Source organism: Hemiscyllium ocellatum, chromosome 1 (assembly GCF_020745735.1).
Source record: "Hemiscyllium ocellatum isolate sHemOce1 chromosome 1, sHemOce1.pat.X.cur, whole genome shotgun sequence".
In the NCBI taxonomy this organism is placed as follows: domain Eukaryota; kingdom Metazoa; phylum Chordata; class Chondrichthyes; order Orectolobiformes; family Hemiscylliidae; genus Hemiscyllium; species Hemiscyllium ocellatum.
The window spans coordinates 21,433,229-21,452,049 of record NC_083401.1 but is presented as its reverse complement, the minus strand read 5'-3'; the positions used below and the strand labels follow the sequence as shown (position 1 = coordinate 21,452,049).

General features: G+C 42.9%; 1 protein-coding gene across 1 annotated transcript in view; it reads right to left on the bottom strand.

Annotated features, from left to right (window-relative positions):
- The window catches only part of atrn (attractin), a 376,923-nt gene that overhangs the window by 309,071 nt on the left and 49,031 nt on the right, over positions 1–18,821 (bottom strand). The window contains exon 3 of the mRNA XM_060840099.1: positions 17,579–17,692. Coding sequence (XP_060696082.1) covers positions 17,579–17,692 — 114 coding nt within the window. The remainder of the gene's footprint in view (positions 1–17,578; positions 17,693–18,821) is intronic.

Here is an 18,821-nt window from a genome sequence, read left to right as displayed (position 1 = left end):
GGAGGATTGCTGGGACAGTAAGTAAAAATACAAAATTTGTTTGAACAAAGCGGCAAGGCATTAGAGCAGAGAGGAATGAGGGCTGCTGGGAAGTTTTTAAGTGGGTGAGATCTAAACCAGAGACCTTACACCGTAGGGCCTCCCTCCCGCCCACCTCCTCTCACCTGACTTAGAGTCTGTAAACTCAGTAAGTTTTCGAGTTTTCTCCTTTTTTTGCTTTTCTTCTCTTCCATGTTTAGTCCTGTGTGGGCTTTCAAATTAGTGGGGTATGGCTGATAGGGCAGTTGCATGTTCCTCCTATAGAATGTGGCAGGTGAGAGATACTTAACATGTCTCTGCCAATCACATCTGCAGGAAGCGCACCCAACTCCAGCTCCTCGAAAACCGAGTTAAGGAACTAGAGCTAGAGCTGGATGAACTATGGATCATCAGGGAGGCTGAGGGAGAAATTGAGCAGATGTACAAGGAGGTGGTCACTCCTCAGACACAGGATAAGGACAGCTGGGTTACAGTCAGGGGGAGGAAAGGGAACCAACAGATAGGGATAGGATGCCCTGTGGCCGTTCCCCTCAGCAATAAGTATACCGTTGTGGATATTGCTGGTGGGAACAGTCTACCGGAAAAAGCCACAGTTGTCAGGTCTTTGGCACGGAGGCTCAGAAGGAGGGGGGGAGAACAGAAAAGCGCTAGTGGTAGGGGACTTAATAGTTAGACAGATTGACAGGAGATTTTGTGGTGAGGAACTGGACTCCTGGAATGTATGTTACCTCCCCGGTGCCAGGGATGCCGTCGATCGGGCTTACAGGATTCTGAAGCAGGAGAGTGAGCAGCCAGAAATCGTGGTATATATTGGCACCAATGATATAGCCAGGAAAGGGGCTGAGGATCTAAAAAATGAGTACAGAGAGCTAGGTTGAGAGCAGGACAATATAGTAGTGATCTCGGGTTACTACTAATGACACGAGATAGTGAAGTGAGGAACAGTCTGCGAATGTAGCTTAACACGTGGCTGCGAGGCTGGCGCAGGAGGGAGGGCTTCAGATACTTAGACCACTGGGGTGCCTTCTGGGAAAGGTGGGACCTGTACATGAAGGACAGGTTGCACCTGAACTGGATGGGCACGAGATTTGTTCGTGTGGTTCAGAAGAGTTTAAACTAGTTTGGCAGGAGGGTAGGAATCACAGCTGCATATCTGAGAGAGGGACAGTTGTAGATGGGGCAGTGACAGGTTCTATAGGGAAGATTTCCCATGTGATGAAACAAAGGGATTGGTTAAAGTGTGTCTGCTTTAACTCAAGGAGTGTCCAAAATCAGAGTGATGAACTTAAAGCATGGATCAGAACTTGGGGCTACGATATTGTGGCCATCACACAGATGTGGGTTTCACAAGGGCACGAATGGTTGCTAGATGTTCCAGGGTTTAGAACGTTTAAAAAGAACAGAGAGGGTGGAAAAAGAGAATTGCTAATCAGAGTGCATCACAGCTACGGAAACGAAGGTTTAGTCTACTGAGTCAGTATGAGTGGAAGTTAAGAACAGCAAGGGAGCAGCCACCTCATTGGGGGTTTTCTACAGACTCCCTAATAGCAGTAGAGAGATTGAAGAACTCATAAGAAGGCAGATTTGGACAAAATGCAGATGTAGCAGGGTTGTTGTTATGGGTGATTTCAACTTTCCCAACATCAACTAGAACCTCCTTAGTACAGATAGTTTGGATGGAGCAGTTTTTGTCAGGTGCGTTGAGGAGGGTTTCCTTACTCAGTATGTCAACAGGCCGACAAGGAGAAAGGCCATTTTCGATTTGGTGCTCAGCAATAAGCCAGGTCAGGTGTCAGATCTCGCAGTGGGAGAACACTTTGACAGCGACCACAACTGCCTCACATCTACGGTAGCCACAGAGGGGGAAAGGAGCAGTTATCAAGGGAAGATATTTAATTGGGGAAAAAACACTATGACGACGTTATCAGACAGAAGTTGGGAAGTACAGATTGGGAGCATTTGTTCCAGACAAAGAGCACAGCAGACATGTGGAGACTGTTTAAGGAGCAGTTGTTGCGAGTGATGCACAAATTTGTTCTTCTGAGACAGGTAAGAAGGGATGAGATTAAGGAACCTTGGATGACAAGAACACAGGAGCTTCCTGTCAAAAGGAAGGAGGCAGCTTACGTAAGGTGGAGGAAGCAATGATCTAGAACAGCTTTAGAGGATTACAGGCTCACTAGAAAGGAGCTCAGAAATGGACTGAGGAGGGCCAGAAGAGGGCACGAAAAAGACTTGGCAAGAAGGATTAGGAAGAACCCAAAGGCAATTTACTTATTTGCGAGGAATAAGAGAATGATCAGAGAGAAGGTAGGGCGGATCAGGGATAGTGTAGGGAACTTGTGTGTGGAGTCTGAGTACATAGGGGAAGCCCTAAATGAGTTTTTTGCTTCAGTTTTCATTAAGGAAAGGGACCTTATTGTGAAAGAGAACTTTGTGGAGCTGGGCGACAGGCTTGAACAGATCAAGCTTGATGAAGTTGATGTGCTGGAAATATTGCTCCCCCCAGACGTGAGAAGACCGCATTTTCCCCCCAGACGTGAGCTGTAAAAACGCCATCCCATACTCCCAATTCCTTCGTCTCCGCCGCATCTGCTCCCAGGAGGACCAGATCCAAGACCGTACAACCCAGATGGCCTCCTTCTTCAAAGACCACAATTTTCCCCCAGACATGCATCTCCTCCACTTCCCGCTCCTTCGCCCTTGAGCCCCGCCCCTCCAATCGCCATCAGGACAGAATCCCACTGGTCCTCACCCACCACCCCACCAACCTCCATATACATCGTATCATCCGTCGTCACTTCTGCCACCTCCAAACGGATCTCACCACCGGAGATATATTTCCCTCCCCTCCCCTATCAGCATTTCGAAAAGACTACTCCCTCCGTGACTCCCTTGTCAGGTTCACACCCCCTACCAACCCAACCTCCACTCCCAGCACCTTTCCCTGCAACCACAAGAAATGCAAAACTTGCGCCCACACCTCCCCCCTTACTTCCCTCCAAGGCCCCAAAGGATCCTTCCATATCCGCCACAAATTCACCTGCACCTCCACACACATCATTTACTGCATCCGCTGCACCTGATGTGGTCTCCTCTATATCTACTTGCGGAACGTTTCAGAGAACACTTCTGGGACACCCGGACCAACCAACCCAACCACCCCGTGGCTCAACACTTCAACTCCCCCTCCCACTCTGCCAAGGACATGCAGGTCCTAGGACTCCTCCATCGGCAGAACATAACAACACGATGGCTGGAGGAAGAGCGCCTCATCTTCCGCCTAGAAACCGTCCAACCACAAGGGATGAACTCAGATTTCTCCAATTTCCTCATTTCCCCTCCCCCCACCTTGTCTCAGTCCCAACCCTCGAACTCAGCACTGCCTTCCTTATCTGCAATCTTCTTCCTGACCTCGCTGCCCCCATCCCCACTTCAACCTATCACCCTCACTTTGACCTCCTTCCACCTATCGCATTTCCAATGCCCCTCCCCCAAGTCCCTCCTCCCTACCTTTTATTTTAGCCTGCTTGGCACACTCTCCTCATTCCTGAAGAAGGGCTCATGCCCGAAACGTCAACTCTCCTACTCCTTGGATGCTGCCTGACCTGCTGCGCTTTTCCAGCAACTCAATTTCAGCTCCGTGCTGGAAATTTTGGCAAACATTAAGATTGATAAGTCCCCAGGGCCAGACCTGATTTATCCTAGGCTGCTCCAGGAAGCGAGAAAGGAGGTTGCGAAGCCGCTGGCCAAGATCTTTGCTTCCTCACTCTCATGGGAGTCGTACCGGAGGATTGGAAGGAGGCAAATGTTGTTCCCCTTTTCAAGAAGGGTAATAGGGAAATCCCTGGCAATTACAGACCAGTCAGTCGTACGTCTGTGGTCAGCAAGGTTTTGGAAAGAATTCGGAGGGATAGGATTTATGACGATTTGGAAAAGCATAGCGTTATTAAGGGCAGTCAGCATGGCTTTGTGAGGGGTACGGCATGCCTCACAAAACTTACTGAGTTCTTTGAGGAGGTGACGAGACAGGTCGACGAAGGTCGAGCATTGTATGTGGTGTATCTGAACTCCAACAAGGCATTTGATAAGGTTCCCCATGGTAGGCTCATTCATAAAGTCAGGAGGTATGGGATACAGGGAGATTGGGTTATCTGGATTCAGAATTGGATGGCTGACAGCAGGCAGATAGTGGTTGCAGATACCAAGTATTCTGCCTGGATGTCAGTGTTGAGGAGTCCGACAGGGCTCTATTCTTGGGCCTCTGCTGTTTGTAGTTTTTATAAATGACTTGGATGAGGAGGTTGAGGGGTTGGGTAAATTTGCTGATGTCACAAAGGTTGGAGGTACTGTTCATAGTATTGAGGGCGATTGCAGGCTGCAGTGTGACAGATAGGATGCAGAGCTGGGCTGAGAAATGGCAAATGGAGTTCAACCTGGATGAATGCGAAGAGATGCACTTTGGAAGGTCGAACTCTAATGCTAAATACAGGATTAAAGACAGGATTCTTGCAGTGTGGAGGAACAGAGGGATTTTGGTGTTCAAGTACATAGATCCCTCTAAGCTGTCACCCAAGTAGATAGGGTTGTTAAGAAAGCATATGGTGTTTTGGCTTTCATTAACAGTGGAATTGAGTTTAAGAGCTGCTAGGTTTTGTTATAGCTCTACAAGTCCCTGGTGAGACCACACTTGGAATATTGTGTCCAGTTCTGGTCGCCCTACTATAGGAAAAATAGAGAGGCTTTGGAGAGGGTGCAAACAAGATTTACCAGGATGCTGCCTGGACTGGAGGGGTTGACTAAGGGGTTGAAGAAAGGTTGACTAAGTTTGGACATTTCTCTCTGAAGAGGAGGTGGAAGAGAGGTGACCTGATCGAGGTATACAAGGTAATGAGAGGCATGGAAAGAGTCAATAACCAGAGACTTTTCCCCGGGGCAGGACTGACTGGCACGAGGGGTCATAGTTTGAAGATATTAGGAGAAAGGTAGAGAGGGGGCGTCAGAGGTAGGTTCTTTATGCAGAGAGTTGTGAATGCATGGAATGCGTTGCCAGCGGTGGTGATGGAAGCAGAGTCATCAGAGATATTTAAGTGACTGTTGGACATGCACATGGATAGCAGTGAATTGAGGGGTGCGCAAGTTATTTTGTTTTACATTAGGATTAATCCTTGGCACAACATCATGGACCAAAAGGCCTGTTCTGTGCTGTACTTTTCAACGTTCTATGTTCTAAGTTGAGTGTAACAGGCTATAAATTTTTAAATTGACAAAGTCATACTTAAACAAAATTTGTGGAACTTGTTCAACCCAGGGAACATCTATTGTTTATATTTTTCCTCGCTTTTTCCTTCCTTCACGAAGAAACATTCCTAATGAATATTTCTAGTCCATCTCAGTTGAAATAAACAAACAGCTTAAATTCAGACTTCAACATAGGACCCTTCTGGCCTGCATGGTTAATATTAAATAACATATATACACTTGTCTACAATGAAACATCATGAAAAATTTAAAGAGATGGATCTCTTAAGCATGATTGCTGTACAAAATGCAGAATAAGTAATAACTGGAAGAATTGCAGGCCAAGTTTTTCCCGTAACAGTAAACAGAGTCACTGGTAACATTTTTAGGCAAAAACTATCATAAAATGAACTAAACCAGTCAAACATGTTTCAAAGTTATGGTCTTCTGCCAGGCTACTACTCTGAATACACCTGAAGATATGAGGTAGTATTGAATGGAGGCAATGGAATTTCATCCAATTAGCCAAAAGCCCCACATCAGCTCCTTTTGGAAAGGCCCAACGAATTAAGTGCCACAAATCCCATTGCTTCAAAACTGTCATACAGAGGCCTGCAGCTCTATGTTATCAACAGTAGAGGAGCAGCACCTACTGCCAACAATGCAATGTGCTATCCTGTCTCTTCCATCAGCCACACAAATACATTCCAACACCACCACTACTCCATCCCAAACAACGAAAAAACATGTGGCACATCTTCAAGAAGCAATTCATTGTTCCTCTCTTCATAAATGCTGTCAGACTTTTTCTCCTCACAGAACTTTTTTTTTAAATTTCATATTTTCAGTGTTAGCAGTATTTTGCTTTTAAATGACTGAAGTGGAGTTTTCAACTTATCAATGCGGTTGGAGGAATGTTGCAAATCGCAGCTCAGTCGAAGAACCTGGACATTTCATTGGACAAGTGTAGTGCAAACCAGACTTTGATCAGACAATATAAACTTAATAATGAAACATCTGTGTGCCTTAAAAAGGATATAAGAATTCTTGCAAGGTGGTCCAGTGGTTTGCCAACCAACTTGGTCAGTTACCAGACATACAGAGGCAGGAAGGTTGACCACTCGTTAGGAACATATCTACTTTAAGGTATTAGATCAGCTGGCAATGCAGAGTGACGTCAACAGCATGGGATCATTTCGCACACTGGCTATCATAAAGGACTCTCCTCCTCAACCTCTTCCCTCACTTGAAGTGCGGTGATCCTCAGATTAAACCTCTGTCCAATGAGAGGCGCTATTTCTACTTTACCTTTAAAAGGTACTGATCAGTAACAAAAATGCACATTGCAACCAGGGTAAAATAACAAGAGTTTGTAATGACTCAAATCTGTTAAAGACATCAATGCTGCTCGTGTTGTCTCATTGATTCTCACAACTATTGGGGTCAAAATCATGTAATTCCCTCCATACTGCATTATGGATCTAAATGAACCAAGTGATCTACTGCAGTTCAAAGAGGCAGCTCGCCATCACCATCTTATATATTCTGGTGTAGACAGCAGCAAAATATCCTGTGAATACATAAAAGTTGAGTCTGAACCAGAAAGCCACCTGTGAGATGTAGGTAGTGATCTCTTGAAAGGTGCCATATTCCTTGCTCCCATTTGTCACACATCTTTCTATATTTATCTATCCAAATAAATGTTAATAGATGCTTTTAATAGAAATGTTAATAGAACCAAAAAAGAAAAGGCAATAGAGATCAAAAAGTATAAAAACAAGAACTATCAAATAGTTAGTATACAGAGCCAACGTTTTCAAAGGAAAGTCCAACCAGTAAAGCAAGTTCAAAAAGTTTACAACTATAGCACTGAGAGAAAAGAAATTGAGGGAATACAGATAGATTCTAAACACTGACCAGACAGTCCTCGGGTTGCAAACGTATCCATTTGCAAGTTGTGTTGTATGCATGTCAGAAAACAATGCAGGACGACAAAGTAGCTGTTCATACGTACAGGAGCTGCTCGTATGTCAGACGTTTAAAATTACATCCCTCCATGGGATCATGTTGCTAAATATGAGCATTCACAAATCACATGGCCATAAATCAGGGACCCTGTTATCCAAGCAAACAGACTAGGAACTTCAAACTATACACTCAGTAAGCTGATAGCTGATGTCACCACAACCAGAAATGGCTCCAAACTAATACACTGCTACCTCTCTGTTAATTCACACCTGAATCTGTATCGCTTTCAGAAATGCATTTCATTCCAGTACAATATTCTGCCTTTGAAAGACTCTGTTGGTTCTGCATTGGGAAACAGTGAGCCTAATAATCTACTGTTGAAAGTTGCCAGGGTAACAGAAAGTAACATTAAGGCAGCACTTCAAACATGTTAAAAGCATGTTTCAAAAAAATAGAAGCTCCTGATGAAATCTGATATGGATTCATGTTTCTAGCACAGTAGGCTTTCTTCTCAAAGACTCTTTCCATGCAGCTCTGTTCTACAATAACCCACAACCTTGTTCTAGCCTCTCCCTGTAGCCCTACATCTTCCTCTGCTTCATGTTTTCACCTAACAGTAGCATGTGAATATAAAGCATCGATAATCTTCCAATTAGTAGAACTTATGCATGCTATGCACCACTTATTCAATTTAGTTTATGCCCTTAGATACAGTAATTCATGAGCTCCTAATTCCCAAAAGAAAAAACAAATATTAATCCATAAAACAACCTAGAATCTTGGCAACTGTCATTTATAAACATACTTGAAGTCAAAACACAATATGGCTTCAACTTCAAACAGCTGGTCAAAAGATAAACAAAATTTGTTTATTTCTTTAATAACCAAAGATAAATCACAATACAGGAAGCACAGTCGGCAAAATGAGGCAGATAGCAATTGCTTGCGCTGGGCTGAGACAAGGGTGTAAGCAGATCATGAACAACAAAGCATTGTAAGCAAGATCCATATCTCAAGAACCTTGACAAAAATTGTCAAACTGCATTGACCAGACTGAACAAAATCCCCAAGGATTTGACATTCAATTTTTCAAAGATACACAAGAGAATTGATAAAATGACCTGATCAAAATTCCTATAAACTCAACCCCAAAAGCAACGTCGAAAGGCAATTTATACATTCAGTATACATTTGCTGCAGAAGAGCTCAAGGTTTGAAAGGGACTCCTGGGAATGGAATTGCTTCAGCATTCTTTTCAACATTTTTGTAAAGGTTTACATTTAGATCTCTGTATAAATAAATGCATTGCTATGGCATAGCTGCAAAATATGAAAGTTGCTGTGTTTTGAAATATAGATGGTAGCCATGATGTGGATGTGCCGGTGTTGGACTGCTCATAACCGCTCCACAGCTACCTGGTGGAGCACCGCTTCAAAAACCAGTCCTTACAAATAAAACTGATGGACTACAACTTGGTGTTCTGAGATTTTTAACTTTGAAAGACAGAAGTAAAGGACTTGCACAGAACCCAAAGTATTTGATCTATGAAACTGTACAAATTCTACATCATGCTTAACCCTGCATCTAAAAAAGAAAGCAGTGTCTGCACCATTTGAATAATTTCCAAATCTGAAGGCAATAATGATAACCAACCTCACACAGTGACACGAAGCTCAAATATAGTTATAGCTGGTTGCATTAAGCAGTGACTTTTCCAACAATTTTTGTAGTCTGAGGTGAGTAGCAAAGTCAAGATTAGAGTGGTGCTGGAAAAGTGCAGCAGGTCAGGCAGCATCCAAGAAGCAGGAAAATCGAGTTTCGGGCAAAAGCCCTTCATCAGGAATGAGGCAGAGAGCCTCCGATGTGGAGAGATAAATGGGAGGGGGTGAGGCCGGGGAGAAGATAGCTGACAGCACAATAGGTGGATGGAGGTGGGGATGAAGGTGATAGGTCGGAGAGGAGGGTGGAGCGGATCAGTGGGAAGGAGATTGGCAGGTGGGACAAGTCATGAGGATGCTGCTGAGCTGGCAGATTGGAACTGAAGTAAGGTGGGGGGGGGTGGGGGGGGGGAATGAGGAAATTGGTGAAGTCCACATTGATGCCCTGGGGTTGAAGTGTTCCGAGGCAGAAGACGAGGCGTTCTTCCTTAGGCATCAGGTGGTAATGAATTGGAGGTGGAGGATATCCAGGACCTGCATGTCCTCGGCAGACTAGGAGGGGGAGTTGAAATGTTGGGCCACAGGGCAGTGAGGTTGATTGGCGTGGGTGTCCCAGAGATGTTCCATAGTACGCTCTGTGAGAAGTCGCCCAATCACCCCAATGTAAAGGAGACCACATCTGTTGTGTGACATATAACAGCTAGCAAGTCATTAGAGAAAGTAAGGATCAAATCACTATGTTATTGGCAAATATTTTTAGGACAGGATTTACTCAAATTTGGAAAAGAATGAACTTGTTAGAAATAGTCATCATGGCTTTGTGCAGGGGAGTCAAGATTAGAGTGGTGTTTGAAAAGCAAAGCAGGTCAGGCAGCATCCCAGGAGCAGGAAAATCAACGTTTTTGTCAGCCTTCCTTGATGAAGGGCTTCTGCCCAAAACGTCTATTTTCCTGCTCCTCGGATGCTGCTTTACCTGCTATGCTTTTCCAGCACCTCTCTAATCTTGATTCTAATCTCCAGCATCTGCAGTACCCACTTCTGCCCTTTGTGCAGGGGTGGTCTGGTCTCACAGACTTGACTGAGATTTTGGAGGAAATGATTGATATGGGTAGACTAGTGGATGTTATTGACATGTACCTATACTAAAGCATTTGATAAGAACCCTCATGGTGGGTGGTCCAGAAGATTAAGTCACATGAGATCGATGAGTTGTTAAGTTCAATACAAAATTGGCTTAGTCAGATAGAGTCTGTGACCAACACACAAGGATCAGAGCAAGGACCTCAATTGTTTGTAATTTAGATGAATGACTTGGATGAAAATGTAGCTGGCCTGTCTAGTAGGTTTGCAGACAAATCGACTGAGTCATCAATACCAAGCATACAGCAAGATGTGGATCAGTTAGAAAGTTTGGGTGGAGAAATGGCAGATGGAGTTTAATAAGGAGAAGCAAGAGGTCAAGTGCAAAAGGAACGTACACAATAAACAGCAGGACCCTTAGGTGCACTGATGTGCAGAAGGATCCAGGGGTGCAAGTCCATTGTTCCCTGCAAGCGTGAACACAAGTGGTTAAGTAGGTGAAGAAGGCATAAGGAATGGTTGCCTTCAGTGACCAGGGCATGGCATATAAGGTTGGCATATCATGTTGAGTTGTATAAAAGTTTGGCCATATTTGCAGTATTGTGCGGAGTTCTGGTTGCCACACTACTGGGAGGATGTGGAGAGGGTGCATAAGAGCTTTACCAGAATATTGAGAGATTATTAGCCATAAGGAGAGGGTGGACAAACCTATACTGTTTTCACTACTGTATCTAAGGCTGAAAGGTGGCCTGAAAATTAAGGACAGAATGGACAGTCAAAAGTCTTTTTCCCAGGGTAGAAATGTCAAATATTAGGGGGCAGAAGCTTAAGATGAGAGCGAGGAAAATTTAAAGCAACTTTTTTTCTTAAAGAGAGAGGGGTAGGTGCCTGGAATGTCGGTTGCCGGGGCAGTGGCATAAGCAGATATGATAGCAACATTTAAGATGCATTCAGACATATGAATAGGCAGGGAACAGAGAGATAGGGACCATGCGTAGGTAGATGGGATTAATTTAAAAAAGCATGGTAGGCCAATGAGCGTGTTCTACACTCTATTAACTATCTAATCCTCTGACAATGTTAATGTTCAACCTTCAACACCATGGGCTCCGTTTAAGGAGATTCATGTGCAGAAACTTGTTGGACATTCAAATATACAACATCTACTGATTCCTTTTATCTATCCAGATTGTTGTTATCTACAGAAACTCAAATATTAGTGCCAAAGGAGGACAAGCTTCCACTGGCTCCATTATCTAGTGCTTATCTTCTGCCTTTTTCCTATATCTCTGCACACCATTACTAACAAAGAAAACTCAAATGTCACCTTGCATGCCTCAATTGAACAGCTTCCACCACATTTCCAGGCAGTGCATTGCACACCCTAACGACTTGCTATTGAAAAAAAGGTTTTCCCTCACATGACTCTTGTTTCGTTTTCACATCACTTGCCCATCACCCACAAGGAATTCTAATAAAATTGTCAGGTATAATTTCACCTTCATAAAGGCATGCTGACAATGCTTAAGTATATTGTGCATTTCCAAACGTTATGACAAATCTTTATTTATCAACCAAAACTTTCCCACAGGTTTGCATACCTGGAGAGCCAGATCCCTTCATATTGCAGCATTCTCTCCATTTAAATACTGCTGTACTTTTCATTCTTTCTTCCAAAGTCGATAATCTCCCATTTCCAACACTATAGTCAATAATGCAAATTGCTGTACATTTGTCCAATCTACTTACATCACATTGCAGATTATGCATCCTCCTCACAACTTACCTTTTTACCTATTCTTCTATCTTCAAATTTAGCTTCAACACATATTGCCCCTTTATGCAAGTCACTAATGTAGCACGTAAACACTTTAGACACAAGCACTTATTCCAATAACATTCACAATTGGTTTGTCAAGTTGACATATCAATGATGTTCATATCAATTTATACAAACTGTTTCCTGTCAGTTAACCAATTCTTCCATCAATGTGAATATATGACCACCGACACTAATCCCTCCCCCACCCCCAACCCAATTCCCCTTCCCCCTCTCAGCTATCATCTTGTGCAGCATAACCTTTTACATGGCACCTTACAAATGCCATTTGGAAATGTAAACATGGCGCGTGTATTAGTTCTTCGCTTTGTAGCCAACTTCGTTCATTCGCAAAGAACTCAACCTTATTAAATATCATTTTCCTTTCACAAACAAGTGACTCCAGTAGATTTACTAAATGGCAATTTCCAATTGCCTGTGATGAAGGTATGCCCTCAACAATTACTTCTAAAATTTGCCCATAACAGATGTTAGGCTCACTGGTCTACATCTATTCAGAGGTCATCAGTCTGCATTTTGTTTGCCAATGCTCTACATGGATCAAGATCCTGCAATTCAGTCCCTAAGGGCATTGTGGGTTAAACTACAGCACATGGACTGCAGTGGCTCAAGGAGGAAGTTCATCACCAAGTTCTCAAAGGAAACTATCACAAGCAACAAAGGCTGGCTGGCCAGAAACACCCACTTCCCACAAATGATGTTTTTAAAAAATTACGTCAGCGAAAGGTGAAGGAGCTCAAAAAGACAGTAAAAGTGTAAGGGAGAAATCTTAAAAAGATTCAAAACCAACATTCCAATCCAGTAGTAACTTTTTTCTGTTACTATCTTAAATACTTTGATCAGCTTGCCTTGTAGCCTTCTAAATTCGAGAGAAAACAGGTCCAATTTGCGTAATCTCTCCTCAAACTTAATCCCTGAAGTCCAGGCACCATTCTTGTAAGCCTATGTTGTAATCACTCCAACACTCCAAAGTTGTGGTGCTCAGATCTGCTCAAAGTACTCCAAGTGGGCCGAACCAAGAACTTAAAAAACCCTATACAGACAACAAGCAAAACAAACTTCATTTACAAAATACTTTGCAAGAATTGTAACAAACACTACATTGGACCAACAAGCAGAAAACTAGCCACCAGGATACACAAACATCAACTAGCCACAAAACAACATGACCCACTATCACTTATCCTTACATACAGATGAGGAAGGACACGACTTTGACTGAGACAACTCATCCATCCTCAAGCCAAACAGAAACACGCATAAGAATTCCGAAAAGCATTCCGAACTCTATCAACGAACACAGTCTTGGACCCCATATATCAACCTCGAGAAAAGGTACCCCTGAAGTCCAGGCATCATTCTTGTAAACCTATGTTGTAATCACTCCAACACTCCAAAATTGTGGTGCTAAGATCTGACAATGACATCAACACAGGAAATGACATCACCAACCTAAGGAAATCTAAACACGAACAGAAAGCGGGACATAACACCATTGCTTCACTGGACGCTGACTGATGATGTTACCTAGTATGTTGACAAAATCTTTAAAAATGAACCTTCCAGCTCAGCAAGCAAACTTACATGGCTATTCACCCTATCCATGCCCCTCATGCTTTTTTAAACTTCTGCAAGGTCACCGAATGCTCCAGGGAATAAAGCTCCAGGGAATAAAGCTCCAGCCTATTCAGCCTCTCCTATAACTCAAACCCTCCATGTCCCAGCAACATCCTTGTAAATCTTTTCTGCACCCTCTCAAGTTTAACAGCATCTTTCAGACAAAAGGACAAATGGAATTGTATGCAGTATTCCAAAAGTAGCCTCACAAATGTTCTGAACAGCCGTAACATGACGTCCCAACTCCTATACTCAACGTTCTGACCAATAAAAGCAAGTGTGCCAAACACCACCTTTACCACTCAGTTGACATGCAACTCCATTTACCTGCACTCCAACATCTCTGTTCAGCAACACTCCTCAGGGCCCTACAATTTACTGTAAGTCCTGCCCTGATTTGTCTTACCAAAATACAATACCTCACAGTTGTCTATATCTATAAACTCCATCTGCCATCCCTCAGCTAATTGGTCCATCTGATCAAGGCCCCATTGTACTCAGATCATCATCTTCATTGTCTACTACACCATGTATTTTGGTGTTATCTGCAAACCTACTAACCATAATTCCCAAATTATTTATATAAATGTCAAAAAGCAGTGGACTCAGCACCAATCTTCATGGCTCAGTGCTGCTCACATGTATCCAGTTTGAAAAGCAACCCTGCATCATACCTTTAAACCAATTTTGCATCCAACTGGCTAGTTTCCCTGAATCCCACTGATCTAACCTTACTAACCAATCTACCATGTGAAACCTTATCAAATGCTTTTGTAAAGTCCACGTAGACAACATCTTTGCCCTTTGTATGTTTGGAAGAAGCAGACTAAGAAACCTTGATGAACTATATGATGCCAGTGAGCGTGACTGGAGAGATTCATTGCTTGTGAATGCGTGCCAATCAAAAGGTTGCTTTGCCCTGAATGGTGTTGAACTCACCATGACTTGCCTGGATAAGTGCAGTTCCAACAAGTGCAAATATTTCATCAGATTTACAACTTGTGCAGTGTCCAAGATAGATGGACCAGCAGTCAGGAAGTTACTGTTATCCACTGCATGATTCCAAGTTTCTGACCTGCTTTTGTAGCCTCAGTATTTATACAGTTAGCCTGGTTCAGTTTCTGGACGCAGATCCAAGATGTTGATAGCAGGAAACTCAGTGATAATACGATTGAATGTGAGGGAGCAATAAGGTTAGAATCTCTTTTGTAGGAGATAGTCTTTGACTGGCACTTGCATGTTGTAAATATTACTTGCTACTTGTCATCCCAAGCCCAAGTCTGGATAATGTCCAGTTCTTGCAAGGATAGGAAATGGACTGTTTCAGTATCCGAGTCACCAAAGGTCGTGCTGAATATTGTACAATCACTGGCGAACATCCCCCACTTCTGAACTTATGATGGAGTTTACACCATTGATACAGCAGCTGAAGATAGTCGGGCCAAAGATACTGAGGAAATTGTGCCGAGATGACTGACCTCCAACAATCATAACCATCTTCTGTGCCAGGCATGCCTGAAACCTGGCAACAGGTGGAGATTTCATACCATCTCCCAACCAATCCACAATGACTCTATTCTTGCTCACTCATTGATGCCACACTCAATCAAATGTGGCTTTGATATCAAGGTAAACCGCGCGCACACCCCTCTGGAATTCAACTCAACCATCCTTGCTTGTACTAAGGCTTTAATGAGTTCAAGAGCTGAATGATCCCAGAGGAACCTAAGCCAAGCATCAGCAAGCATGTTATTGCTAAACAAGAGTTGCTCGTTTGAACTCATGTGGCAAGAATTAGTTGACTTTGTTTTACTACATGTTCACAGGATGTTTCTGGGCAATTTTCCACATGTCGAGAGGATGTCAGTGTTGAAGTTCCATTGAAATAACTAGGCTAGAGGTACACCAATTCTGGAGCACAACTCTTCAATACCATTGCCAGAATGTTGGCAAACTCCATCCTCTTTACAGTATCCAGTGGCTCCAACCATGTGATTGAATTAAATTAGCTGAAAATGTGTTGCTGGAAAAGCGCAGCAGGTCAGGCAGCAGCCAAGGAGCAGGAGAATCGACGTTTCGGGCATGAGCCCTTCTTCAGAAATCTGCAGTCCTCACTTTCTCCCCTTAAATTAGCTGAAGACTGGTTTCTTTGTGAGTTGAGGTAGATCATCCACTTTTGGCTAAAGATTGTTACAGGTACTCGCACTCAGCTTTTTCACTGATGGTCTTGGCTTCCCTATCATTCAGGAAGAGATATGTATGAAGCAGCTCCTCCAATACATAGTTTAATTGCCCTACTGGTTTTCCAAATTGCTTAGCTCTATTACTTGCTACTTATGCTGTTTGACATGCAAGTAATTCTGCTGCACCAGGTTGCATACTAAAAACTGGGGTGTCAAAGTGCTGCTACTAACAGGCCCTCTTGCATACTTCGTTGATCCAGAATCCCCAGGCATGATGGAAATATTATAGGGGAATATGCCCGATCATGTGGTTGCAGATCGTGTTAAAATACAATTTGCTGCTGCTGATGGTCCACAGTTCCTCATAATGTGCTATTATTGGATCTGTTTGAAGTCTATCCTATTTAGTATGGTGATAGTGCCAATCAACACCACAAAGGAAATTTTCAATGTGAAGGTGGAAGTTAGTCTCTACCAGTTCTGTGTAGTGGTCACCCTTGCTGAGACTCGTGGACAGATGAATATGTGGCAGGTAGATGGATGAGAAGATAAAGTATGTTCATTCTTCTATAGTTCTCTCATCACTGACCACAGATCCAGTCTTGCATCTACATCCTTTAGGACTCAACCAACTCAGTGATCTCCGCTGTTGAGCCACTGTTCATGGGGGACACTGAAGTGCCCCCACCAGAATACACTCTGCACCACTGCCAAATCCCATGGTGTTCAACGCAGAGAAGAACAAATCCATTGGCTGCAGTGGGGGGCATTACATCATAATCAGGAGATTTGTGTTGACCATATGTGATCTGACACCAATACAGATCCGATGTTGGGGACTCCTACGGCAATTCCCTCCTGACTGTGTATCACACTGCGACGATCTCTACTGGGCTTTTTCTGCCAGCGACACAGAACATATTCAAAGACAGAGACGGTGATGACGATGCCTGGATACTTCCATGAGTAACACAACATTACACAACGCAGTTGCTTAACCAGTCTAGACAGCTCTCCCAATTTTGGCACTAACGCCCAGTTGTTAATAAGGAGGATTTTGCAGGGATTTCACCATTGCTGTTTCCAGTCTAATCCATCTAGTTTCATTCTTTTTTTTCCTTTCTAATGGTTGATGCAACTTGCTAGACCATTTCAGAGGCCGATTGAGAGTCAACCTCATTGCTAACACAAGCAGGTCACACCTCAGGGTAGCAGCTTCTTGCCTTTCACAAGTGAACCAGATGTGTTTTCACAACAATCACAGTTATTTTAATTCCAGATTTTTACTGAATTCAAATTACACTATCTGCCATGGTGTGATTGGAACCTAGCTACCCAGAACATTGCCTAGGTCTCTGGATTACAGGTCACATCACTAGGCCATCACCTCCTTTCACTCCTGGCTCTGCCTAGGATGAGTCATTTCCCTTAACTAAAAAAGTTTGCTTTTTCCATCTACTCAGGAACTTTTAGTGTCTTTTCTTAAAGAAAGGTTTTACTGATTTCATTTATTTCACATTATTTGAATTTAATTTACATTCTTACTGAATTAACACAAATAGATACAAAAGTACAAGTGTAAAATCTTGTTCCTCTAAATCATTTCACCTGGTCCCATGCACACAGCATGGAAATCCATTGTGAATCATTACGATGCATGAATTTAGCAACAGCATAGAGGACATCAGGCATGAAAACAAGGCGCAAATCAAATTAAGGCTTTAGAATTACCTTTGGTACCAATTTTACTGGGGAGGTTTTATTCCATTTTTTTCACATCATGAATCAATTATCTTTGTCTTTAATATATGAAACATAAGTATGGCACAGCCTAGGACATTCAGGGTGCAGCTTTGGTTGAGCATGGAGCTACTAAATATTGAACATAAATATATAAATAATTCAATTTGACATTGTAAATCCAGTTGAACAAACTGAGCAAATCTCCTTACCTGAACACAGCTAATAATGGTGCATATACAGAGTCCCCATCATATACATATAAATGGTCCCAGCTGCACTCTGTGGCAAAATGAATGAATCGAAGTCTCAATATCGTGTTTGGCCTAGAATTTAGAAGCAAATTCAGATTAAGGCAGTCTTCACTTATGATCAGCATTGCAAACTTCCAAAAACTTAATCTCATGTCCAGCTCTATGTCTTACCAACTGTGAATTGCAGGATTGGATCACAAAATCAAGCAAGAATTATGGCAAAACCCCTGAACTATATTTTCTCGAATCAAAAACTGTTGTAATGAGCTCCAGTTGGCCTAGTTTATTACTTACATCAATATGCATTCACCCTACAGATATGAGGCAAAAAACTCTCAATATCCCTCCCCTTCCCTTCCAATACCCAAACCATCCAGTGACTGCATGAATGCAACAATTGTAAACAGGCTCAAGGAGGGAGACAAATCATGATGTGGAAACAGTCAAGCTTATTTCCTCTTGACCATAGTGGGAAAATCCTGGCATGCATTCTCCTGATCAAACTAATTCCTGTAGCTGAGGAAATCCTGCCAGAGACAATGCAGCTTTGGACTTTGAAGGGGAACCTCCAACATGCTACTATCTTGTCTCCTCAATCATTAAGCGTGTGTTGTGATGAAGATTATTGCTGACTCCTGCATTTGCTTTTCGGCTTTAGTGGGCGGAGGTCAATGAGATAGCAATTGACCAAGGGAGACATCCTGGCTTTTGTAGATAAACCATAACTGGGCAAAGCTCTGCACTGTTGGGCAGATACCAGAGTCATAGCTGCCCTTCAGCTGATTTAGGGAAGCAATTAGCTTTGGAGCACACTATTTCAGTCGCTCAGCTAAGGTTGTTGTGGTTCACTACATTGACCTACTTCTTTGTCATATGAAATGAAATAAATTGGCTGAACACTGGAAATTATGACAGAAACTTTGTTAAGATTAAAAGTAGGACTCCAGCACCAGCATTTGAGAGGATACAACTGCGCAACTGTCCACGCTGAGGTAAATTAACCTCGTTATCCTGGTATAGGTTTGGATCAAAGGCTCAAACCAACTGAATAGTATATATACAGGTGAGTGAGCAGCTATGTGAGCTGCTCTGATACTTCTTTAGTAGTTGCCATAGCATGACTTTTCTGATCTTCTGACAATATACAAATGGAAAATTGAGGAAAAGACATCCATTTTTAAAAAAATTGGAATTGTGCTTG